Source organism: Pectinophora gossypiella, chromosome 7, assembly GCF_024362695.1.
Source record: "Pectinophora gossypiella chromosome 7, ilPecGoss1.1, whole genome shotgun sequence".
Classification (NCBI taxonomy): domain Eukaryota; kingdom Metazoa; phylum Arthropoda; class Insecta; order Lepidoptera; family Gelechiidae; genus Pectinophora; species Pectinophora gossypiella.
In genome coordinates, this window is record NC_065410.1 from 11,674,512 (window position 1) to 11,701,970 (window position 27,459).

Consider the following 27,459-nt stretch of genomic DNA (forward strand, 5'->3'; position numbering starts at 1 on the left):
AGCTCGAGATGAAAACTTTTTTTGTGGTCACCCATCCTATTTATAAGATACTTAATATAATTTAATACCAAATTTCGAATTTGCAAATCTCAAAATCTGAATTTCTCTAATCTGAATTTTGAATTTTGAATCCCTACTTTAAACGTGGTAAGAACCCGTTATTATGTGTTTTAATTTCGAATCTGGTTCTGATAATAACATATTTACACATTCAACTTGACTTAAATCGACACTGGCTTCCAATTCTATTTTTTTCGTTCTTTCCCTTAAGGCAAACTCCACTAAAGCGTGACAAACGTTTCGTTGAACACCATGACTTACCACGTGTTCAAATGTTAATACTTACCTATACCAAACATTTACCTATGCAAAAAAATCACTTTCCACTCCGGTCACGCTAGAGTTTTGCTACCGTGCACCTTCTAATTAAATTCCTAATGCCTCTTCAAACATAAATCAGAATGACGTATAAATGTGTTATTTGAAATAATTTGAATAATACTGCAATTTGGATACCCAGGATGGTCGGAGGCGGTGCCTCATTACCATATTACAGCAACTGACCTCGCCCAAACCTTCATAATGCAGTTTTCGCGTATGTTTTTCTAACTTTATAAGCTTTAGAGAAAAATTTATAGTCAGTAACTTAATCTTTTAGTTTTTATCTTGAAAGAGCAAACTTTACAGACTTTTCTGAATAAATATATCTTACAAGTCCCATTTCGAATGGGTGTAAATATTGTTTACAATATTTGAGATATTAACCGCACACATAACATAAACTGCCTATATACGTCCCACTGCTGGGCACAGGCCAACCGTAGGGAGTATGGAGTATACTCCACCACGCTGCTCCACTGCGGGTTGGTGGAGGTGTTTTAACGGCTAATAGCCGGGACCAACGGCTTAACGTGCCCTCCGAAGTACGGAATCATCTTACTTTTTCGGACAATCAGGTGATTCAAGCCTGAAAAGTCCTTACCAAACAAAGGACAGTCTCACAAAATGATTTCGACAATGTCCCCATCGGGAATCGAAGCCGGACCTCCAGATCGTGAGCCTAACGCTCTAACCACTAGACCACGGAGGCTGTTGTATTAACCGCACACATGAAATTGTAATTAGAAAAGTCAAAGCTAGGTAGGTACATTAAGATCACGTCTATTTCCTATTAATTTATTTTATTGGAATTCCGTGTTTTCTGCTTACCCCAGCGGAAAACAGGCAAAGATAATTCAACGGTAGAAATAATATAATCATCACCTGAAAACCATAAAGACCATTTACTGTGCCTATGTTCGAAGTCACCTTGATGCTTGGCAAATCTGGAATCCCTGTTATGATGTCCACACGAACAGAATTGAATCTACCACACGAAAAGAAATTCATACAATTTTTATGTAAAAAGTTTATCCCGTCTATATCTGGCTGTGGTTATGATCACTTATGCTCTAGGTTCCTCCTTTTACCACTGCACTTTAGCAGAAAGATAGCTGATATCTGTTTTTTGGCCTAAATTGCTCAATCCAAATTAGATTGCCCGGATCTCCTCTGCGCTATTAATATACAAGTTCTAATCAGACAATTACGTCACAATCGTTTCCTTCATGTTCCTCGTTGCCGCACCAAATATAGAAGCAATAGTTATTTACCACGTCCCCTTAAACAATTTAACGAAATTAATGCCTTTCAATGTGATTTGTTTTACAGTAGTATTAATTCGCTGAAGACTCAGCTTATTAGAGGTAATTGGTAACAGTTGTTAATTATTGTTAGTGTTTTAATTTGTATTCTTGCTAAATTGCGCATTCAATCTAATTTTTTTCTTATATTTTTTTCTATATCTCCGCTCTCTTGTCTTGTTGTATAACTCTTTTTCATTTATTTGTGATAGCTTGTAATTGGCCTTTATTTACTACTAAGTGTAACATTGTGTGAATTTAGCTGTAAGCTCCCCAAACAAAATAAAATAAATTAAAAAATTAATCAGCCCTTATTATTACATTGAAATTCTTTGAATAGTTTTCAGTACTATCTGGCGACCAGGTTTATTTTCTCTTTCTCTGCTTTTCTGGGCATTCTTCACATGGTTTTTCGACTTCAAATATTTCTGCTCCCATGAGGATACACATGACAGTGTCCAGACCTTTGGTTATGGCGATCTCGATCAGGTATTCACCGCAAAATTCAGGTGTCAGTATACCATCAATGCAACCTAGCTCCATCTTTAGACCTTCCACGTCGTAAACTTTCTGAAATTGTAAACATAACAAGGGGGTTAAAATAGCCACATCGGAGCAATTCATCTAAGAAAGCAATATTGCAATTTGATATTTGCGCATATAAAAGTAAGTGCGCGGAAGACGGTAAGTAAGCGGTAGTAAGTGGGGCCTATGACGGCTCAATGACAACCTTGACACCAGGGTTGATGAGGTTGGTCATCCACCTCACAACCCACACGATAGAAGAATATGACGGAATAAGTATAAATTGACAATATCGTGGTTTTTCGTTGACCTTAATTTCTGTGTATTCACAAACAGTTCATCACTGGACATGATGCTTGCTTCAATTTGCATCCGGCCAAGTGGCTAATGCCATCTGCGGCAAATGAACAATAAGTCACGTCAAAAAAAAGCTTCAATTCGCTAGTTGAATATTTTTAATGTTTTACTTACGGCTTCAATGGGGCATGAAGTTGTCTCAAAATACTTCAATATAGGGTACCAAGGCGCGTCCTCGTCTTTCATACTGCTACATACATCAGCCATGCATGAAAATACTGGTTCCATACCGTTCTCTGTAATGAGATTGGCCCCTATACGAATCTGAAAAATACATTTATTTATGATATGAAAAGTCTTCGTTTTGTAATAAGGAGGTATAACTATTTAGTTCCCGCGGCCGCGGTGTCAGTCGTAAATTCTACATAGGTTTATTACGTCTTGTCAAATAGATTGCCTTTGGTTTTGGTTTCATACAAGACCTTTAACCCGGCCCCAGGGGCGACAAGAGTCATCTTCTCTGCCCTCCACTACTGGGGCAATTCCTGTTCAGCGCTTCCTTGCCGCGATGGTGGGCGACTCTTATTTCAGTAGGCTGGAGTTAGATGGTGGCTGAGTCCAGATAGGGACCTAAACCTACGGTGTATAACGAAGAACCATTGCCCAGGATTCTACAGATACGGGTAAAGACATCAACAGTTGCAGAGGCGAAGATGGGAGCCATCAGTACGGCAATGCAGGACGGAAGGGCCGAATCACAGGTTTTCTGCTTGAACCAAGTCCTTAAGTTAGATACATTTCGGACGCGTTTTCCTATATATTCGACCCAGGAGTGCACCAAAAACGAGTTGATCGTCATAAACCAGAGTTCGTATGTCTACGCACGAGTTGTATTCATACAAAACACTATTCAGATTACAATTGGTCTTATTTAATAATATTGTTAACTTACTTCATGCGAATCTTTAATTTCCTGCGTCGCTTCAATTGATCCATCTAGTTTCACACAATCCGCCTCGTCTTCATTGTCACTCTGTTGTAAATTCATTTTAAGATCTACTACAACTGTTACGCTGTCAGCGTTTGGACACTGCTTTACATCTTCTTTAATACCCAACGCAATACAAGTGCACATTTCAGTCTGTAAATTATTAATCATATTACATTATTTTTCATTTAGAAGTTAAATTAAAGAAATCCCCGTAAATACAAAGATACTATTCATCCCCTGGAAACCATCCACTATTTAATATTATTCTTTTTGGTCATCATTTCATCATTAAATTTACGTTCCTAATCCCAATTACAGAGGAGTTAATCATCAGGTTAAAGCTTAAAGAACCAATGCCAGAGGTTTTTAATGTCCCACTAGCAGAGGTAATTAGTTGCAAAAGTGTCGGAAGTGTCGGCCTCACTGCCTATTTTTTATATCTTATGTAGGTACGTATACATTTTCTCAACCCAGAGGTGTCAAACTTTAGTGAAAGTATTAAAATTTTTCAGGTTCATTAAGAGAACATCAATATTATTGAAGTGTTTTTCAAATTCTGTACTTACTTCTCCTTCATCGTCATCACCAGCCAAAACTTCTAACAGTGGCAAAGTCACTAAAATAACATTTATAAGAACAAACATACGAACCATCTTGTAACAGGATTGAAAAATAACAGGACAATATTGTGCTGTATTTATTGCATATATAGGTTTTATACATTATTTGATATTGATCTCTTTGTCTACTAGCATGAGAGATGACGGTGATATTATATTGATAGTAGAACACACAATAGATATAACAATATGATTGAAAAAGTCGTGAAGAGTTGGACATGCTATTTCCCTGTTTGATAACATAGATATCTCGTTGTATAACCAAGGTCATTTTAATTCACCTGACGTCATTACTGTAAATAGTAATTACAAACATTGTTAAGACACAACAAACGTAGCGTACTTTACAAATACATGAACTAGCAAAAGTTCAAAAGCTAAGACCACTTAACAAGATTCAAAATATTTTTTGGTCTTTCTTGGTGAACCTAGACTTTGTTTAGTGAACCTCAGACAACATAAGGGTCAATGATAAAACAAAACGAATCGACGTTCATTTAAAATCTCGATTCTTCCATATCTATATTATGTAAACTAGTGAGATACATGAGACCATCCGATACAAACAATGCGTTCACGTCTGCAATATTAATAATTCCCTTCTCTATTTATCCTGACGATTCAACCAATATCCCACTGAAGCAAGTGAACAATTTTTCACATGAACCAAACAAATGGGGCGAACACAGAGTGTATATCATTCCCGATACTGTAGTTTTATGTTAATGCCGCCTACTTTTAAACTGTCGTAATTTTTATATTCCGATTCACGTTTCCCCTTCAAATATTTGTTATCTTATACGGAAATAAATGAATATATTCACAGTTTTGATTTAGTGACTTATTTTTGGCTTTTTGTTACGCTTTCTCTTTATCATTGGGGATTTATGTTCCTTTAAGATTTAATTATATGTTTGTATTTATGTATAGTTTTGTATGTTTTACTGTTATATGATTATTATTTATGTAGTAATTTTACTCGCGTGGTCCCATTTTGAAGATTAGACAGGTCCGGTATTTTACAGAAGCGACTGCCTGTCTGACCTCTGAACCCGAAGGGAAACTAGTCCAATACAGATTAGTTCCGACGCAAACGCATTTCTCGAGTATGTGAGTTTTCTCACGATAATTTCATTCACCTCTGAGTGCATGACTATCATCAGAAACATCAGAAACAGCAATTTTTTTTTATGTATGTATAATAGAAGTTTATTATACTTAGTTTGTAGCAAAGAAAATACTTTTACATCGGCCGTATATTTGATGTCCCTGATTCTTCAAGTCTTAAAGGATTACATTGCTTTAACCGAAACCGGCCCTAGTTTAAAGACAGTGCGATCTAAAAAGGGTAGAGCTACTTCATTATGCGCATATCATTCGTTCCATTTAATTTGATTGTCACCGACACCTATGCAAATGATGTATTACATTTAATTGAATATCTTTGTATCCTTACCCTTCCATGACTCAAAGACCCTTCTTATTAAGTCAGTTTGCTAACTACTGGGTATTCCCATTAATTTTATATTTCGTCTGGCGTATTTTGACGTTTGATGGTTCATGCTAACGTGGATGCAATAGTTATATTTTGATAAGCGTTTCTATTGCCAATCCAAGCGTTTAACACACCAACCATCAATCAAAGAGGTTGTCGAGCGACTGAATTTTAATACTATTCTCACGATGTTCGCCATATAAAGTAGGTATACAGGGTGTTGATGACATCGAAACGAAAACTGAAGGGGATGATTTCGCTCATTATTCTAAATTAATATCAAGTGGAATTTACCATCGCAAAAATTAAAAAAATATGAATTTTGCGGCGGAAAATTCCACTTAATATCAGCTCAGAATCACGGTCTGAATCATCCCCCTTAGTATTTGTTACTATGTCACTAACATTCTGTATATAGTCATCAAAAGAAATATCATACTAGCTTTAATGAAACCAATCAATCAGTAATCAAATATACTTCAGTGCACACAAACAGAACATACAAACATTAAAAAAAAATCAAATAAACCATAGTACTAACAAACAATGGTATTTATTTGTATATTTAATGTTTTTTTTTTAAAGAACGTCTAATGTCCTGTGCCGAGATTCTTCTTGCAGTTTTTTTTCCCCGTTTATACAGGTTATAAGAAGCCGCAGTTGTATTAGGTCGATGAGACGTTCGTTATGTAAATAATGACGATTCAATGTGTAACTATGTTACTTACTGAATAAAAATATTTTTGAATTTGGATTTAGTTACTTAGAGTTTTAGGTAAGTAAGTACTTTTTATAATAATGCTAAGTGCAATTTAATGAACATTTAGTTCTAAATCTTGGTTGTGATGTTGGCGTTTGACGCACTTTACATAATTATATTGTACTTAGACTGAAACTGGCAAATCAATGTTGTACCAGATGAGAGTCCTCAGCGCTCCCCATTTGTCCGGCCAAGTAGCTAATGCCATTTGCGTAGTTCATCTTTGTAGATTTTAAAAAAAACGTCGAAAATATCTCGCAATTGCTATATATTTATGCTTCGATAGTTCAATATAAATGGGATGCAGAATATAAACAAATATACATGTTTTTGCATTTAGAATTTATTCCTCGGCCTTCTCAATATTATTTCTATTCCAAGCACGTGTTTAGCTCTGGTTCTTAATAATTTATAAAGTTGTGATCCATATTTTAAAATACCAGGCACAACCGCGTCGAGAAAAACAATGTAGAAACAAATACAATGCAGATTGAATAAATAATTAAATAAAAAATGGTGTCCATTCATTTATATCGTAAAAATTAATATTTTAATTATTATTTATTTATTTTTTTAATTATTTTTTTATTTTTTAATATTATATATCTATTAAAAAAGAACTCCTGTCTGTAAAATTACAATTAATAATAATAATTACTGTTGCAATTACTTTTATCTCATCTTACTAGAACTGTTTAAGACACTTCACAGGGTCATTCTGATAAATTTCTCAATATATAATTTCATAAACGTAGTATATTATATTTATATATATCATCATCACCAACCCATTAACGTCACCACAGCAGGGGAAGGCCCGTGCCTTCCCTATGGATGGATAGGAAAATCGTAACGGTAACATTGTCCGGTACTCCAGACAAATAAAAACAACAGTATAAGTATCTGATACGTTAATATTTATCTAAAAATCAGTCCTAGACATTGGTAGAAGCCATGGTAGTTCGTATCCAGTCCTCGTAAGCAGCAACAGAGGAATAGACGCCGGGCCAGCCGTCTCTCCCGCAACCATTGCCAAAGGACACAACGCCTACGACTTCCCAGACGCCCTCTGGCCTTCTCCTCATCAGAGGGCCTCCAGAGTCCCCTCGGCAAGTGTCCTGGGCGAAGGCCCCCCCGGCACAGATCTGCTTATCAGTAAGTTCGGCGCCAAGAGGGCGGTATTTGGAGACGCATTCGTCTTTGCTAAAGATAGGCAGGCCGAGTTTTAGCTTCACTGGGCTGTTGCGTCCTGGAAGAAATACAAATATTAATTACACAAAACAAATATTTTGCCAATTTTATCGAATTTTATTAAGAGCGGCGTATTAACAGAAAAATTGTATTGAAGTCTACAGATTACCACGATGATAACACAGGTGAATTGTGCCCTAACTCTATTTTAAATAATCGAGTTACCAACTTTTAAGGTAGAGAATGAATACTTTGTCATTATTCTACTATTTATGTCGTTATATATGTATCTTTATTTTCAAATATCCTTTACAATGGACTTGCGACTTTTCCTTCCTACTATAATTTCCGATTATAACCGCACTAATAGGCATGTTTTTGAAATTATCACCTTATTTTGTGGTCATATAACACCTTATTTCGATTGACCCATGACCTTGTTTACGACTTAAACAAGGAAAAATTGTATTGTAATGAAACATAATAGAGAAAAAAACTATAATAATATAACTAGTGGAATAATTCCATACTATTGGGTACCTACGACCGCAATAAATACTTACGTACTTTAGTATACGTGATTTACACCATCTATACTAATATTACAGACAGGTTAACATTTATTAAGTTTAGTTAGTTTTTTAAAAAAGGCAGTAAATATTTTTTTTTAAAAGCTGTAAACGACCCAAATAAAATTATATAAAATAAATACTAAAAGTCACTGCGGTCCTATGTGTCACCAGCTTGTTTCTCGTGCTTCGGAAAGCACGTTAATCTGTTGGTCCCGGTTACTACTTATTGATGTAAGTATGAAGTCGTTACATGAGCTATGTCAGGGGTCTTTGGCGGGTCTATAATAACCATGACACCAGGGTTGATAAAGTTGGTAATCCACCACACAACCCACACGATAGAGGTAGACCGGCTTGTTTCCCAAACGTGGAGCACCAGTTCGATCCCCGGTACCAGACTTGTACAATAAGTTATTTATTACATACATCTCTATATTATTTCTATATTGCTTTAGGAGAACGTAGCCTGAAAGATATTTTTACTATCCGCCAACTATAAACAATCGACTATCGATCGGCAACACCAGTCGAAACGACCCCTAGCATAAATAATAACTAAAAACTATTTGCTCCTAACCACAAAATATTCCCTTTAGTAAAACATACTTTGCCGCCAAGAAATTCCCCTATTAAAGGCGTCTAAACACACCGATATTCTGAGAACCGTACAGCAAAACCATAAAATCCATAATGTTGTTCAGTTCACATACCATTTAAGGTTTTCCCCCAGCCGGCAACGTACACTGAGTTCCCGACGTTCAGATGGATATTTCTTGACACCATGCAGATAGGTTTTACGTAATCTAGAAACAGAAAAGTTATTTAAATTTTAGAATCAAACGCCATTTTAAATGTTTAGGTTTAAAAAAAAACAAAGGAAATAAGAATTGGGGTTTTGATTTAATATTTTCGAACTATTAAATTCCGAGATTTTATTTTAAATTAATAAGATTACTGACAATTATAACTTAGAATATAAATTGATAGAAATGGTAACTAATATTTATAATGTAAGTTTTTCATGTGTGTCATGCATAGACAACCAATCTCTGTATAAAAGTGTCCGCGGCGCATAACGGCTGGTAACGACACTGTACAACCGATATTGGAATTTATTTAACCAACCATAAGATCTTAATTTGAGGGAACGAACTTATACTATTTACATAACTTAATGTATATGTATTTACAACATGATTCGGATGTTTTTTTTTTTGGGAAAAACTAAACGAATTTGAGTCTATTTGTTTATAGGTTGTTAGTGCTGTCATATTGTGACTTTTGGATTTCTGAATCATGCATGATAGTACATATAATGTTAATTTATTTTATGATACGATTTTGTCTATAAAACTTCGTCGATAAGTTCAATGATTGATCTTAAGAATAGTTTTTCTTAGAAACAAACACTGGCAAGTTTTTTGCTTAAAAAGTGTTTTATGAATAAAAACCACAATAAAAGCAATGTTTTCAATATAGGCTTTTTATGGATGAATGTTTCTTAGAATTGTTATTTATATTTGATAGGGTAATGGAATTCAAGGCGCTGACGTTATTCGTGACTCTAACATTCTTGTTGAGTAGAAAAAAATACCCGATATAGTTTATGTATGTGCGTACAGCCTAATAACGTCCGAGTTTTGTAAAAATAGGGTTTCCCTTAACAATCATCTCCCTAGCGTTAAGACCGCTTATCTAACCTGAACATTTGACAGGTCCAGTTTTTTACAGAAGCCACTGCCTGTAAACTAGCCCAAATAAGTTAAGTCACGTACCTCCGAAACGCAAAGGGTTTTCCATTACAATATCATAGTATTTTACTCTGCTTCTTCCTGGCTTTGAGAGCTTATAAAGGCTTGTATTTGATCCGATTATCTTATTAGTCGCAATACTAGGTATAGTTTTTTGCAAGGTAAATTAAATAATTAAGCTACTCGTGTTAGACTCGAGACCCAAACAGGCAATAAAAGGACTTTACATTTGATTATTATTTCCACGACTCTTTAAACGAGTGCCATGGTCGTTTGACTTCCAGCCAGTTCTGCATGACAACCGCGCCGCGCGCGACGCAAATTATATTAAGTGCTTCGACCAATAAACGATACGATTGCTATTTACGTAGATGGACGTCAAACGGCTATTGGTCGAAGGCCTCGATATAATTCGCGCCGCGCGCGGTGCGGTTACCGTGCAGAGCCTACTGGTAAGGCTAACAACTAACCTATAATAGGTTTATCATACATAATTATGTTTGTTCGTCGGAAATCTCATGATCCATAACCCCTATGAGAGAGACAACACCACACACCGGACCTTATGCCGTCTAATTCGTTAGTATGAGCGAGACAGAATACGTACGCTATTCCCCTTATTCCTTACCGGCGTACGGCCATTTAAGACTAAAGTAAAACTATTTAAAGTAAGACCCAGAGGGGGTGAGGTAGACGCCGGATACGAATTGATGCGGGGCGGAGGGTTATCGTTCTATACGTAGTATTATTCTTTATTCTATGACAAGTCCAACAGTGGTGCTTCTCTATACTCTTTCCACCTTACAAATAAAACAGCCAAGCAAAGTTCAGTCAAATTGTATGATAATTGGATTCAATTTTGCTTGCCTGTCAAATAATTAAACCCACGTTCCTCCCTGGTTTACTTTTTTTTCTTCTATTTTCTTTTCTATACAGATTACCACAGCTATTTTAAAACATCTCCTCATAACGTTTTAAGATTACGTAATGTTATTAATTTGACAATTAAGCTAATCTCCGGATTTTTGTATTTCCCTAATGGTAACCTAGATTAAAAACCTTCACATACCTAATTACGAATCAATTAATATCTATAATAGCTTGTATATAACCTTAATGATATTTGTAATAATGGTACGTGACATTGTGGCTAATTAATTTAATATCCGGACGGGTTTAAATTAATTTGTTTTTAAATAGGTTCTTAATCATCATCATCATCTCCAGCATTACCCCGTGTTTCACAGGGCCCGCTTACCTAACCTGAAGATTTGACAGGTCCGGTTTTTTACACAAGCGACTGCCTATCTGATCTTCCAACCCGCGAAGGAAAAACTAGCCCAATACAGGTTAGGTCACATACCTCCGAAAATGCATTTCTCGGGAATGTGGGTTTCCTCACGATGTTTACCTAGGTGAAGTTTTTTATAGGTTCTTGAAATACTGTTAAAAAATATTGCTGAAATCCAAAAAAATCTTCTTGGTCAACTTTCACTTCACTTCACTATTGATTTTGGGTTATTGTTAATGAGTTGATTGGCTTTTCGTGCTCTCAGTGAAAGCTGCTAAATAGGCTGCCAACTCTCCAACGACTAACTGCTCCTGATATACCCTAATTTTATTAATCCAGTGGTTGATCTATGGGCTCATGATCCAGAAGTCTCGGGGTCCGAATCCTAGTAGGGACATTACAGGCTGATTAGCCTGGTGATCCATGCTCGGGACCTTAAGCCGTTGGGTACTACTTGTTGGTTAGTAAATAGTCGTTTCATGACCTGATTCAGGGGCTTTTGGTGGCGCAATAATAACCCTCACACCTAGGTTGCTGAGTTTGGTCATCCCCCTTACAACCCACACAACAGAAGAAGAGTATTGATCGTTTACAATCAACCGGTACAACTTTGCTACCACTACTAATACTCACAAGTATATTTGGCTCGTTTAGACATTCTGACTAAAGCAATATCGTCTCTCCTGTTCTTGTTTCTGTCTGAGAAGCCGGAGTGCGGGTAGCCTCCTTGCACAGGGATCTCTTGAGGCGGGTCTGCGCACGCGCCGTCCAAACAGTCTACGTCTTGTTGCGTGTCGTATTCGCCGAGACGAACGGTTGCTCTGGAAATTAATTAGTGAAAGAAATTATAAGACTTTATATTACCTACTACAACTTCACAGATTCAATATAAAGCTAATATGGCTGACTACGTTACAGTATTCGTATTTTTGATTACTTAGCAGGGCACCTGAGAATAAGTGTAATTCGATTATATTACAAAAATAAATGCTTGAAAAATTCTGCCTATGTCTTCGGGGATGCAGGTGTGATGGAACGTTATTTCATATTAAAAAATCTGGACCCGGTTAGGTTTCAATCCTTTGACTCATAATCATATTACATCTCAACCTCGTAAGCCTGTGGGGTAGGTGGTGGAAACGAACCTCGGCCATAATGTCCAAAAAGGGAAATTGTGGATGAAAGAGGGGGCGGGGGGGTCAGGATCATGAATACTAAGACAGGTAATATTTACTCACAGTCTACCAACATCTCTTTCAATTTGTCCAGTGACACAATGTGCTGCAGTTAGCACGTATCTATGGTTGATTAGCACTCCACCGCACTGGTATGTCAGGCCTCCAGCACCTATAAGCAAATAGGCACAAAATATAAAAAAAAAACGTTCGCTCTGTCCACGTGTATGTCCATCGAACCGAACCCAAGCCCCTAGATATGGATGCACCTACAATTGAAATAACAAATTATTAAAAAAAAAAAACTCTGAAATGAAATGAGCTGCGAACAGAGTCATTAAATCAGCAAGGAACTTGCAGTTGCTCTTGACACGAAATCTTATTATGGATTTGATGAACCGTACGATGCCAAGTAATCATCTCACTGCCCTCGTCACAACAGAATATCTTTGTCATATAATTAACTCAACACTTTTGTCGGTTTTTACGATATTCCTGGAAAATAAGCAGCTGAACGCGTTCCACTGCCAGTAAGATAGTTAAAAAGTCTTTATACACCAATTCGAGGACAAATCCGCTGTATCTTTGTTATTTAGACAAGAGACTTAGAATAAGGAATAATATTACATATATATAGAACGGCAACTCTTCGCTCCCCACCAGCAGCTGAGCTCGGTTTTACTTTAGTCTTCAACACACATAGCACGTGTACGATAACGTCAATGTGTAGTGTCTGTGTAAAACGACGTATTTTGTATGATGTGTCCGGGGTGTGCAAGAGACGAGACTTGTTTGACAACTTGCACCCACTTTTGATTCGAAGTCCTCAAATAAAAGGAGACGGAATACTTACGAGTGCGATACCCCAGCAGGGCCATCCAGGGGAACTCATCCAGGTCGGTGATTTGCCCTCCGTATATTCTGTCAGCGTTGTCTATCCCGCATTGGCCCTGGGGCGCTGGTGAAGAGTCTTCATTGGAGACATCGTCGGCTTGGCCATCGTCAGCGGATGGCCAGGTTGGTCTTTGAGGTCTTTGCTGTGAAAATACATTTTTAGGGTTAGCAGTTCAACGGTTAAACTGATGCACAGCCCTGATGCTACATACGAAAACGACGTTTTTAACATGTGCGGCCTTACCCCGTGGGTGCGAAGGAGACAGTTCGCGCGCATTCCCTTTCTTCTATACTAAAGTGAACCTCCCCCCCCCCCCCACGCCCTTCGGGGGTGTGGTAAAAGAACCCAAGCTCGTATTGCTGCGAGGCGGAGAGTGTTCCTTGTATACGTAGTATTACTGTTTATTTTACGAGTGATGCGGTATTAGGACTGACAAAAATGTCTTCTCTCTAGAATAGTACCGGACATAGGCCGGATAATTGACATCTAGATACTTGTAATTTTGTCCACCTCGAGGAAGATTACGAAGAATACGGGTTTGGATATGTCATGAGTAAGACTTATGCTTTCGATCATCGGCAGGTGTACTCACTTTTATTAAAATAATTTTATTTTTGCGCAAATTTAATTATCAAAGCAACTCTGCTATACGTAAATAGCTGCATACGGACGGTTAAATTTTAAAATCGCAGGTATAGCTATTTGGAGTGTGTTTGTCTGTTTTTTATGAGGAACAAAGTTCATATTATAAGAATTTAAGGCCTTCGTACTATCTTAAACACTTCTCCACTACAAATATTATTGACATAGAAATTACCAGCGGTCTGATGGTCTAACGACATAGAGATAGCTTGTCGCCTATCCATAGGGTTTCTGAGCTTAATTATTATAAATGTATGGTAAAAGTTAATCTTACCGTGGTCGGGCTGTCCTGTTGCACCGAAGGTAAGGGTCCGCAGCAAACCTTCGGGACGTAGCCATCGAAACCACATTGGGACTGCTTCAAAAACGTGATGGTTTGGCTCGGAAGGGGCCTTGCTTCAAACGCCGCTAACAGTTGTGGACAGTCGTATAGAGAGATGCATTGGCTACGCTGTCCTAATGGGGTGCGGCAGGCTTGTGACACTGGAGAAGAAATAGTATGCTGATATTAGTAACTCTTTTATAGACGATACTTATTGTAGGTTTACCTCAGATGTCTACTACTACTTCAGATGACACTACTACTTCAGAGTTTTTTCAAATGACTTCTTGGTCGGAGATGACATAAACTCCTTGTTTTAAGTTTACGCGGTTATTATCACAATTAAAACACATAATAACTTGTTCTTACCACGTTTAAATGGGGATATGAGACTCCCCATTTAAACGCGGTAAGAACCCGTTATTATGTGCTTTAATTAACTCCTTGGCCGGAATGACATTAACTCCTTGGCCGGAAGAATGACATTAACTCCTTGGCTGGAGACGACATTAACTCCTTGGCCGGAAGTTAGTAACCTGTCTACTATATCCTTCAATGGAAAAGGAAAACTTAAAACACCTAAGAAAACTATTAGGGCTACAGGGGATTTACTTAGTATCCAAATGCAAAAAATAAGTAACTAAATAGTGACACAGTTTGTTGGATGATGAGGTCGGTTATTGACCTCACAACTCGAGAGAAGAAGATTATAATTACCTACGAAAGAATCTTTAATATATTTGCGTCTATATAATGATACATAATAACATAAATACTACACTCAGATTTGCTTGTTTCTCTGTATTGTGAGGTCATTCGGATATACCATAAGTAATTCAAATAAGTACTATCTATAATTGCTTCTCAAGATTTGAAATAAGGACATTATTGTCAAATTATTATAAAACAAACACATATATAATGTGGAAGCCGCAGTCCATAAACCAAGTAAATAAAGAGAACAACTATTGCGAACACAAATTATAATAATTATCAATTTGTTTTCTTATCTAAAGTTAAGGATCACTGATAAGTGTGTATTGTTATAAATAAAAACGTGAGACATAACAAAATAATAATAATCATAAAACATACCAACATAACTCCAAAGAACAGACGTTAGCAGAAAAAACACTGGCACATAATTCATTTTGAATCACTTAACATTAAAACACTAATAAAATAGTTACATAAATGACAGAACACAGCACAATTTTTCCTCTTTTATTATTATTATTCCATTCGTTATTCGAATTTTGTAATAATGTTTATTAAATTGAAATAAATTATTAAATAAATAAATTAGACGGAGATGCGTTGAGACCTCCGTTCGGTTCGCTGAGTGTACTGAACTTGGAGGTCAAGACCACTTTGCTTATATGTGTTCTTGGTATCTGTACCGTGGGCAAAAACAACAAAGAAACACAATAATTACATGAACTGCCGTCAAAACATGTAGCTTCGTCAGATATCGCGTGACGTAGTACACCGTCAATATGACACAAAACGAAAAGCATTTTTTTTTGTAAGTTTTTGGTAGTAAATCCGGTTTATCAATCCATAGTTTTTAACTACTTAAATAATAATCTCTAACATAAATGTATGTGTGTATTACACAATTTTCTTGTTATTTTAGTGTTAGTTCATGTAAATTCTTATTTTCTAACTTAGCTATAGGTACAAACGTCATTCTGTGATTTGTTTTTTTTACCGGCCGCTGTGCCGGATTCGAATTACGAAAAAGCTGTTTACGAACTAGATGATTCAAATATTGCGGCTAAAGTCTAATTTATTTGCCATCCGTACACATACACGTTTATGTATTTGAGTAGCATCTCTCACATTATATATTGTCTACGTCATCGCACGGATTTACCCGTTACCCTCCTACCGATACCTGTCGGTGTCTAATCTTTGTATATTTTCCTTCTTCCACTTCCACAAGACCATAATATGACCATTTATACCCATATACAGGCTTCCGATGTCCCCTGCTTGACTTATTTATTATTATACTTTTTTATCAGTCTTCTTTACGAAGATTGGCATAAACGGATTGGGTATTTATTATTACTAGCATTATCATATAACTAGAAGTCAATATGATAACAAAATGCGGAATTAAATTAGGTTGAAAAACTTCATTTTATGTTTTAATAAACGCGTTCAACAGTATATCTTCACGGGCATATCGTAAAAACCGACACAGGGTTATTCGTTTCTAACATGATCGCCCATTAATGGATGATCTCCTGTGACCACCTTTAATTGAACCTGATTTAACGACATGAAATAATAATATGTATAATCCTCGTAAGGCCCGGATTTCCAGACACAATAGTTAAACAATGGGATTAGGATTTTAAAAGGACTTTGGGCCTTACGACCATATATTAGTAATTTTGTTGCTCATTCCAACAAATCAGTCAACAACAAAACTATGAGCTTCTCAGTTGCTAACGATAACAAACGAATGCCAATTTCCGTGTTCATAATTTTAATTTCGTTGTATCAGAATTTGAATTCAATAATAACAATAATCATTCTCAATTCAAATTCTGATACACAATAAATAATTTAATGAATGGAAATTCGCATTAATTTATATATCCTGCAGACAAATTGCTTATGCAATTTTGCAGGACATTGCATTTAAACTAATGTTATACTTAAGGCTTAATAATAATAAATAAATAATAATAATAATATGGAAATGCGACGATTGGAGGACATTAAGAAAATATAAGCACTGACAAACATATTTAGAAAGTCATACATATTTCCGGAATAAAAACTAGATTGCAGACTAGAAACTTGTTACGCGAGAAAAACCAAACAATGGACTGGGGAAGTAATTTCCCACTTTTATCTTCCTAGTATCACATACTTACATGCTTATTTCGAATGCTACTTAGGTATCTTCTTAATCGAAAATTTTATAGGAGTATAGTTCCAGGTTACGGCCATTAACCTACTGTTTTTTTTAAGAAATTGGTGATTCACGTTCGTGTGTTGATCCTTGGATACTCGTCTCCTTGCTAAGCGTCCTACTATTTTCTGTTAAGCTTAACCTGCCTCGTAAGGCTCAGATTTGTAAACGCATAGATAAAAAAAATAATGGGATTTTAGGATGGCCAACTTAGGGAGAATCCTCGTCTACCTATACTACTGACAAATGATAAAATGTATTAATCACTTATTCATAAGAAATATGGTCATCATCATTCCGCTAATGTTAATTCCCTAGGTCAATGTAACTCAATCCCCTGCTAAGGTAGGTGTTAGTTAGTGACTCAATATTTGCGAACGTAATCTTTTACGTGATATTTTAATATAGTCATGGTTACTAGTGTGTGCTCTAATTAGATGACAAACACAACGTCATTAGTATCAATGTCAAATGACTACAGATTTTCTAGTATACTCGTAGTTTAGTCCTATATGAAATATAAAAACATATTTATTTACATCATAAACAAAACTGTTATTTTTTACATTACAAAACTAATCTTACAGCTAAAGTAACAATTTTATAAATAATAATAATATAAAAAACACAGCACAATAAATAATAATAATAAAGGAAATAATATAATATAATGGTGTCTGTTCATAAGTGTACTTACAGACCAACAACAATCGGTCGACGACATCATCAACATAGGTAGATTGTCGAAGGTCTGAAAGCGCCCTAAGTAATACATTACATCTATGTTATTGTTTAAGTACCTACTCAAACAACCTATATGCGTCCCACTGCTGGGCACAACAAAGTTTATAATTAATATCGCACATAATATCGAATACTGTTAAAACTCCTATACTTTAACAGTATTATGATCATAACATAAACAGTTTTCATTTCGTCACTAACACCTGGGGGGTTAAAATGACCACATCGAGGTAATTCATTTAAGAAAGCAAAATCATTATTTGACATTTGCGCGTATAAAAGTAAGTGCGCAATGCAAACAATAAATGTCAAATAGCAATATTGCTTCGATGTGGCCATTTTAACCCCCCTGGTATTAATAATAAATGACCTAATTACGGAATAAAAAGATTCAATGATTTCACTACAAAACTATGAACGTGCAAATTTTCTATGCTTTTTCTAAGCTTTTTCTCGAAAATGTTGGTGTTGAGTTGTTTTGTGTATTTGATCACAATCTCATCTGATAAGGGATAACGAAGTTATCTGTCGTTTGGATGGTCTCATGATGGAGTATTTATGATGCTTATGTGCAATGTAAGGATGTAATATATGAAGTGAGTACCTAATTTTTAAATGTATTTAGGACACTGACCAAATTACCAAATTATCGCTTCATACACGCACTCCGGGTGAACCGGAGTGCATGTATGAAGCGATTGATGAATGTGGAGGAAGCAAGAGGAGTGTGTCAGGATCGAAGCAAATGGAATTCTATAGTCTCTTCTTACCCTGGTGGGAAATAGGCGTGAGTTAATGTATGTATGTATGTATGTATTTAGGACTTTAGGTCTCCAAGGTCTATTTGTGGAACTGTTAAATTAGTTTTTCCTACATAAACTGGAATTTATAGTTATTTCGTAGTAACCTTTCATTATTATTTATTTTATGATCGAAAAGTGAAAAACTAAATAAATAAAGTAACCGAGTGAGGTAGTTAAATTAATTTTTCCTGTGTACATTTTATTGCGGTTTTCTTTACGAGTATTTTGTAGCTGTCATTAGCTATCTGAGATATGGCTTCCAATTCTCTTACTTTCAAATCGTAATAATAAATAACTGCCAATCGACCTAGTTTGCAATCAAGCGATGAAACAAGTGGGGCGCAATTTCCTTAGCAATTCGCTTAAGGATTACGACATTAACTTGCAGGTCTCGTCGTTAATTGTGTTGGCTCCCCTACAGTCCGTCATTGGATTATCCAGTCGATTACCAGAAAATGATGCGGGGATAAATAGGAACACGGACTTGATACTCAATCGGGGAGCATTGATTCGCACCCTGGACCCGAAGACTTGCACCAATGAGTGCAATTTTCACTGACACAGTTGCCTCGAATGGTCTAACAGAAAGCTCTGCGAGGTGTGGCTACATACGTAGTTAGTTCATCTTCCGATGGATGTATCTCCGATTAACCCAATTTGAATATAATCCCGAGCTTATATTATGTGTTATAAATTTAAAGTTATATATTACGGTTGTATAAATTATAAGTTGAATGTGTTGTGATTGGGTCAGACATAGGTTCTCTCAGCGCTGAGCTTATAAGTTCACCAGTAAGAAGGGGGTCTTTATTTTACAGCCAGCTGCATAATAATAATTAAGACATCTTATGATCCTTTTATATTTTGTCATGCGAGGCTGTCTATCACATTTGTCCACTGTCCTAAAAGTTTAGGTAAATTTTGTGCAGAATGTCAACAAATGTAAAATAGCAATATTGCTTTTTTAGATGAATGGCTTCAATGTGGCCCAAAAAAATATTGCTTAAACCAGACAAACAAAATTACAATAATTGGGACCTCCTAGTAGGATAAGTAATTTACCTGTGACAGGAGTATCCACAAACATAATAACAAGATCATGTTTCATACCATTCATTCCGCACTATCCTTGAATGGGACATATTCGGAGCCCATGACTACGACGGGATTTGAATGGTACGGATCTACGCGCATCAAACTCAAAGCCACCTTTAGAAGCTTTATAAGTAATACATACCTAAATAGTTATATAGATACACTATGATTAATAAAATTTTACGTAGTAAACAGTAGTGAATTTGTGGACGAAACAAGTTTGTATCAACTTCCGAGTTGCATGATGTTGTAATTATGGTTTATTGCGGTATATGTATGGTCAGCAGAATTTGTAGCTACACCTTTTAACAATAGGTTTTTTTTTAATAATTGCGCGTCAATTGGCAGTCAACAACAAGTTATAATGTCTACAAGTCACACATTAATGGCTGGTCACAATCTATCCAATCGCAAATAACTGCAATGTCTTAAGCCGCTTGTCACCATGATAATAACGTATGATGAGAGCTCTCAGCGCTCCCCATTTGTCCGGCCAAGTAGTTAATGCCATCTGCGGCAAAGCAATAAGTCACGTCAAAAAAAAGAGAATATCACACAAGTCCTTTTTAAGTGAGTTATTGTAGATTAACCGGATATGGCTTTAATTACTAAGTGGCAGAAATTATCTAATTAATGAATAAATAAATTTAATTGGCCGAATTGTTAAAGTCCACAACGGTAAGCATTGAACTAAAATCAAATAAAAGGCTTAACTAAATAAAACAAATCACTTCGCAATCGTTTCGAACTTGGAACCCAAACAGAAACTTCAGGTTCATTATAGGGCCGCCTACACGATTGTTAGACGGTAAAACATACCAAACGAACACTAGAGATAGAAAACTAGAAATGCTGAGGGAAATCGCAGCGTTGTAAGTGAAGCACGTATTCAATCGAACGGTCGGTCGGACACGGGTCGACGGGGCGTCTATTCTGATAGACGATCGAGTGTTCGAAACGTTATCGATTCTATAAAAACAAAAATACCAGCCTAGAACACTACTACAGCCATAGGGGTCAACTGGGGGATAATTCCATGTTCATACTGATGACTGTGTATGGACCACGACTTAGTAAGTTGGCGTTGATGATATCTATCGTGTAGACTTTAGCCCACGTAGCATGCTGCACATATATTCACTAATTTATCGCGCGCGCTAAACGTTGTCCATGATACGACTAGCAACACTCAATTCAATTTCCAGTTTTTATGGTGTTTTCAAAATTATCCGCAAATGCCGCAAATATTGGCTTACCGAGTGAATCTTATAATCATAACCCTCATGAATGAAAAGAAACATTCATTAATATAGTTACCACTGAATTAATTACTATCTATTCTTCGAAATATAATATAGGTAACTACAGCAAATCTTTTTCACGTTATGATTACAATTTATCATTCGGATCAGCCATCTTTAAAATATCTGCGTATTTATTTAACAACAATAATATTTAGGCCATAAGAGTCTTGCAAACAGTTTTATCCAAATAAAACACTTTACCTAAAAAACTGGATTTCCCTGAGTCATTCACATGTTTTTGTAGGTATGTCAATTATACACTTCACGATCTTTCTACGTCAGACGACGTATGGTCATTCGTTCCGATTTGGCAATTACGCTAAAAATAACCAAACAATTTATTTTCCAGTACTCCCGGTAATATTTTGCATACTTACTTAAAAACTCATTGTCCATTCATTGACCATGTCAGCACAAATCTTAAAGGAAACCACTTCCATATGGCTATAATAGATTCAAAAATTTCGGATCACCGACAAATTTTTCTGCAACTAAAAAAGTTTAAACCGCCTCCAAAAAAGCGAGTAACTTATGAAGCGGTCGACTATACAAAGCTCCATGCAACAGTTGAACAATCTCTACAGAGCGAAGACTCAGATTTCGACTTTGGAAGTACAGAAGCATTAATTAAATTTCACGTAAATAAAAGCAAACTGATCAAGACGAAAATCATGAACCCTCCCCAAAAAGATTGGATAAACAAAGAAATATTACAGTCAATCCAGCAGAGAAATGGTCTTTGGGCACTTTATCAAGAAGATCCAGCTAATAAGATGAACCAAGAAAATTACGAGGCTATTAAATACAAAACGGAAAAATTAATCAAGGAAACAAAGGACACATACTACTACAAAGAATTTAAAAAGCATTCTAAAAATCCGAAGAAAACATGGAACTTACTAAACACTTTTTCCAATAATAATAATAATGTAAAAGGTTGCGCTCCTCCAAAGCTAATAGTTGACCAAAATATTATAACCAACCCCAATGATGTCTGTGAATATTTCAATAAATATTTTTGTGCTATCGGAAAAACACTGGCGAATAAAATACCACTCATATTTCATAGTAACTCTTTAGACACAACGGCCGTCAATCCTATAAATGACAATATTTCCACATTTAGACCATGCACTGTAGACGAAATAATTAAAATTATAAATAATTTAGACCCGAATACAAGTACAGGGCTAGACGGAATAAGCAGCAAAAGTATGAAATGCATTGGGAAACTAGTTGCTCCCAGATTGGCAATGTGCTTTAATGACCTCATGAACCAAGGTGTCTTTCCTGATACTTTGAAAATGGCAAAAGTTACACCTATATTTAAATCAGGTTCCAAAACAGATCCCAATAATTATCGGCCCATTTCTGTTCTGCCTGTAGTATCCAAGATTTTCGAGAAAATTTTATACAATCGGCTATTGGAGTACCTCGATTCTAATAATTTTCTGTTTGAGAAACAGTACGGGTTTAGAGCCAAGTCTAACACACTTTCAGCTACTGTAGACCTAATTACAAAAATTAAACTAACTATCGACAAAAGGCCGATTGTATTGGGTATATTTATCGATTTGAAAAAAGCTTTCGATACGGTTAGCCACGAAATTTTATTAAAAAAGCTAGAAAACATAGGTATCTCCGGAAGCGTATTCAAAATTTTTCGCTCCTATCTATCAAATAGAATTCAAATTGTTAAGCTTAATGAGTATCATAGCGGACCCCAAGGAATTGATTGTGGAATACCACAAGGTTCAATACTTGGACCGTTACTTTTTCTCATTTACGTGAACGCTATCAAAGATATTGGGCTACAAGGTGAGATTACTCTGTACGCGGACGATACTTGCTTATTTTATTACGGATCTTCAATTACTGACCTTATTTCCCAAGCACAAATAGACCTGAATGTCCTAAATGAATGGTTCCAATATAATCTTTTGACAATTAACATTTCAAAAACTTCATATGTAATATTTCACGCTAAAAACAAAGTCATTCCGCCTCATGATCATCTAACTATCAACGGCGAAGTACTAAGCGAAAAAACCCATGAAAAATACCTCGGTCTTAAACTAGATAAATACTTAAATTGGAATATACATACACAACACGTAACATCAAAACTTTCATCCCTTCTGGGCATTCTCCGAAATATTGTTCGCTGCTTGCCTCGACAAGTTCGCCTTAACATTTACAATTCATTGGTAAAATCACATTTACTTTATCTTATCGAGGTATGGGGTAATGCACCAAAAACGAATTTAAGATATTTACAAATAGCACAAAATAAAATAATTAAGATGTTATTTCACTTTCCGTACCGAGCATCAACAAAAAAAGTATACGAAAAAACAAATATTATGAACATTACACAATTATATACTTATACAACCTGCGTACTAGTACGGAAAATTATGAGCAAATCAATACATACAGAGATAACATTTACAAAACAGGAACAAATATTTAAATATGGTCATCGACGAAAAAGTCATCTTATATTACCTAAAATAAGAACCAACTACGGCAGGAAAACTGTACGTTTTGAGGGAGCTCATCTTTATAATAAGTTGCCATCCTACATAAAAAATACTACATCGCTAAATATCTTCAAATCCCAGCTGCGTAAACATATCATGTGTACTATAGAATAATCTTGTAAAACTTTAAGTAAGTAACTAAATGAACAACCTGTATCTGTGAACGCCAATCCCTTCCTTTAACTAGTTTTTCGATGAGCGATAGGTAGTCATACTTCACTCACACTTGTAAACAACGTATCAAAGCGATGTATTTCTTGTTTTTGGTAAATTTTATATGCATACCCTCTCTGCCTGCTCAACGGCACTTTATCTATCTTTTGTAAAAACATTTAGTTCTCATGTTAAGTGACTATGTATAGTTTTTTTATGAGAATAAAGTTCTTTAAACTGGAAAACTGAAAACTCGCGCTTACGCGGGCCTAACAGTGTGACATAATATATTAATAGCCTGACGTATATACTTTGCTATCTAGCTAAAACAAAACAATTACGAAACAAACCGATAAAAACAAACAAAAAACAATCGTCTCAAAACTTCAAAAATCGAACGAAATAAAATTAAAATTATAAAGAAACTCAAGAATAGCTCCCCAAGTGTCTAGTTCACCAAGAGCTGGAATGATAAATTGGGTATCGCAGCACTGGAGAGGTTGTGGCCTCTCAGTCCGTCTCGAAAGCTTAAGTAAATATTCTAACAGACACACGAATACTCTGAAAAGGGTTGCTTAACAAGCCCAACTCTTACAAGCTACCTTTTAAAGGCACTCGACCTTTAAGTTTCTATATTTTACATCTTACTCACTTCTTTACGCTTTTTTTTATTGATTTCATTCATACTGTTCGAGCCATTTTTATTAACTAGTATTATCCTGCAGCCCGGCTAATAAGTATGACATTTGTAAATCTATTATTACGAGACTAATATATTATGGCGTATGGCAATGTATTGATTAACTATTACAGGATAAATATAGTGTGAAAAGTGATTCAAAAGTCCCGAAAAAGAAATGAAATAGGTTGTTTCATTTAGCGTAAGGACTTAGAGGGATTATGTTTCATTTCAAACATATAATCACCGTCATCATTAGCCTTAGTAGTGTATTTCATCATTTCTTGTTACCTATAAATACAAATGCGCTTCTCTATAAGGCATATTTGAAATCTGAAACAGCATGGAATTTGTATTGGACTATAAGTATAATAAGCATTGTTGCCGTTGACCTCGGGGGATAAAAAGGACACATCGAAGCAATTCATATAAAAGAAGCAATATTTCAATTTAACATGTGCGCAATGCAAACATATTTCAAATAGCAATATTGTTTTTTAGATTATTTGCTTCGATGTGGCCTTTTTAATCCCCTCGTATAAACTTATAGTAAGTATGTCAGTGATTGTTGCTGATACTACGAGTTTAAAATTATTTTATTATTAATGTTATTTTAACTTATATCCGTCATATTTTCTCATCTGCCGAAAAGGAAAGGGACGGGGTGATGGGCAACTAAGAATAAAGTAGGCGTCTCGCTGGTATGCAACCCATTTGACGTGTGCTGTCAACTTAATTCTTTCGGGTTATTGGCCAATATAAAATTTTGGGAGGGATTTTAAAATTTCTGCCTCAAATTGAAAGTGTGTTCCATAAATTTTATGCCTGTCGATTACGCGTCCCTATCCTTTTCGGCGGATAAGAAAATGACAGGTATAACTTAAAATAAATTTAAATGGTGTGTACTGGAATTAGCTCCAATACTATAGTAAATCAAAATGCTATCGGTACCGGTTCATCTTTTCAAAAACCAGTCCTCGCCGCATGTTTCACGCTACATTTTCCTTATATTCAAAATTGTTTACCTGTCCTTACCTAATCATTGCCTTTAGCGACAAGGTGTATATCAAGTCGTGCGTACAGCATCATAAATTGTATTCTCTGTTGCTAATTTTAAATTATACAGGTATTAGAATGCAACATTAGGGTGTAGGTACTTATCAACGCCTTCTAGTGGAAGCATCGTAAGGGCTTTTTTGAAAAACCACATTTTAATGTGATTTTGGTTAAAAAAAACCTCGCATAAGACACGCTAGTTTCAATTCAGGTAAAAATATACTCTCAATTTTTTAACAGGATTGGAATTAAGTAATAGAAATCGGGATTTTACTGAAGAAAATTGTATCAGAATGTGATGTTTAAAAAGTAGCATAATGTCGTCGCCTCTACTGTATTGAACAAATTATATTGTTCCTTACTGATAGGGACATTATATTATACACAAATAGAAATGGGGACATTACGAAAAAAATACCTTATTCCATTTTCTGTCTCATGGTGTCAGGGTTAATATTGAGCTATACGGGGCCCTCAATGTCGACATGCCTCATGTAAATATTAGCAATTTAGGTACATTTCTTTTTTGACGTGACTTATTGTAGGTTTGCCGCAGATGGCATTAACTACTTGGCTGGACAAATGGGGAACGCTGAAGGCTCTCACCCGGTACAATGTTTAAGACAACAGGCCTGAAGGTGCCCAGTTGGACGCGAACCACGGCTTAGGGCGTCGTCTGAGAGGAAAAATATTTGAAAGAATTAATCGACCCTAGCGGGTCGATAGCAATAAGCACTGATTGAGGGAAAACTTAGGTATATAAGAATATAGTAGCTGTTCATTCTTCTACAAGAACTATTATAGCACAATCAGGTGAATAAGCCAGCGCGATTACTTAGTGTCAATAAGTAAGTAGTGATAGTATTTTCGCCATAAAACACAGGATTTGAGCTTAAACTCCTACGTCGCAAGTGTCAGAGTCGTTATCGATGGCGTCTTAATATTATTTATCGTAGACTTACAGTACCCGATACTTGCCACTCTTCGCCATTCTGATATTTTACTACATTATATTTGCCCTATCGAACAAAACACCTGACTGAACCTGATTTATGGCGCCCTGGTACTTTTTCTTTTATTACTTACAAAATTCTAGAAATTAATGTTTTATTTTTATGACTTGAAGAATAAGAAGATGAAGACTTTATTTTTATTGTCCAGCATTGCTACTGGCATCTTTTATTTTTTTGATTAATAATTGGCAGAGAATTTTAATATTGACGGAGACGTTTTTGTGTTCTATAATATTATTATTATTAACACGCCTCAATAAAAACAATATTACTATAGTTGTAATTATTAGATAAATGAATAAATAAATATTAAAAGTGGCTGCGGCTTTTCTTCTGTTTCTTAACTCTGCCTATTATAAAAATCGTATTAATAATAAAATATTATTAATGTTAAAAGTGCATGTGGCAACATAACATAACAAATACTTTACTGCACAAACAGGAAATACAAAACAAAAGTGAAATAGAAAGAGTACAATGAGCGACCTTATTGCTAAGTAGCAATGTCTTCCAGGCAACCATTAAGTATAGGAGATATAATGATACTGTTAACAGAGAGAGTACTAATATAACTTTTACAATTAGAATCGAGAGAAAATGTCGATTTTTCAAATGTTGATCCCATTCATCAGGTTGTTCACTTGAATACTTTCACGCTAAAAGCTTTTTTGGGAGTAGCCGTATATTGATACAAATGACGGCCCCACCGTCGAACGCTAAACATAAATCAAGTGTTAGGACTCGTTCATAGAGAAAAACGAAAGAAATAATTATATTAAGTACCAAAAACGTTACGCAACAAAGGAAAACATGACTAATACTTAAGCTCACGACTGTATCCCAATCGGAGTAGTCAGAAGTACATCCATCGCAAGATGAACTAAGTACCCACACCTCACAGAGCTTTCTGGTAAACCAAAGTGAATACAAA

The 27,459-nt window shown here is 35.7% G+C and overlaps 2 protein-coding genes across 2 annotated transcripts; both read right to left on the reverse strand.

Moving 5' to 3' along the window:
* Nucleotides 1-1,426: 1,426 nt before the first annotated feature.
* On the reverse strand, nucleotides 1,427-4,160 carry LOC126368493 (uncharacterized). Its single transcript, XM_050012517.1, has 4 exons — nucleotides 4,062-4,160; nucleotides 3,457-3,645; nucleotides 2,679-2,828; nucleotides 1,427-2,252 (listed from the first exon to the last, which is right to left on the reverse strand). Exons 1-4 carry the CDS (start codon nucleotides 4,146-4,148, stop codon nucleotides 2,049-2,051), a joined length of 630 nt encoding a protein of 209 aa, XP_049868474.1. The 5' UTR covers nucleotides 4,149-4,160; the 3' UTR covers nucleotides 1,427-2,048.
* A 3,106-nt stretch (nucleotides 4,161-7,266) lies between these two features.
* Nucleotides 7,267-15,567, reverse strand: LOC126368445 (phenoloxidase-activating enzyme 1-like). The gene is made up of 7 exons (XM_050012447.1): nucleotides 15,305-15,567; nucleotides 14,162-14,370; nucleotides 13,204-13,387; nucleotides 12,414-12,522; nucleotides 11,809-11,996; nucleotides 8,844-8,936; nucleotides 7,267-7,619 (listed from the first exon to the last, which is right to left on the reverse strand). Exons 1-7 carry the CDS (start codon nucleotides 15,357-15,359, stop codon nucleotides 7,306-7,308), a joined length of 1,152 nt encoding a protein of 383 aa, XP_049868404.1. The 5' UTR covers nucleotides 15,360-15,567; the 3' UTR covers nucleotides 7,267-7,305.
* Between the last annotated feature and the right edge of the window lie 11,892 nt (nucleotides 15,568-27,459).

Excerpts from the sequence above, each read along its gene's own strand:
- LOC126368493 (XM_050012517.1), bottom strand. The coding sequence starts at position 4,148 with ATGGTTCGTATGTTTGTTCTTATAAATGTTATTTTAGTGACTTTGCCA. Across the intron at positions 3,646-4,061 it reads GTGATGACGATGAAGGAGAA|ACTGAAATGTGCACTTGTAT; the intron begins GTAAGTACAGAA and ends AATAATTTACAG. Across the intron at positions 2,829-3,456 it reads AAATTAAAGATTCGCATGAA|ATTCGTATAGGGGCCAATCT; the intron begins GTAAGTTAACAA and ends TGTATTTTTCAG.
- LOC126368445 (XM_050012447.1), bottom strand. The coding sequence starts at position 15,359 with ATGAATTATGTGCCAGTGTTTTTTCTGCTAACGTCTGTTCTTTGGAGT. Across the intron at positions 14,371-15,304 it reads TGTTCTTTGGAGTTATGTTG|TGTCACAAGCCTGCCGCACC; the intron begins GTATGTTTTATG and ends TTTCTTCTCCAG. Across the intron at positions 11,997-12,413 it reads GAAAGAGATGTTGGTAGACT|AGCAACCGTTCGTCTCGGCG; the intron begins GTGAGTAAATAT and ends ATTAATTTCCAG.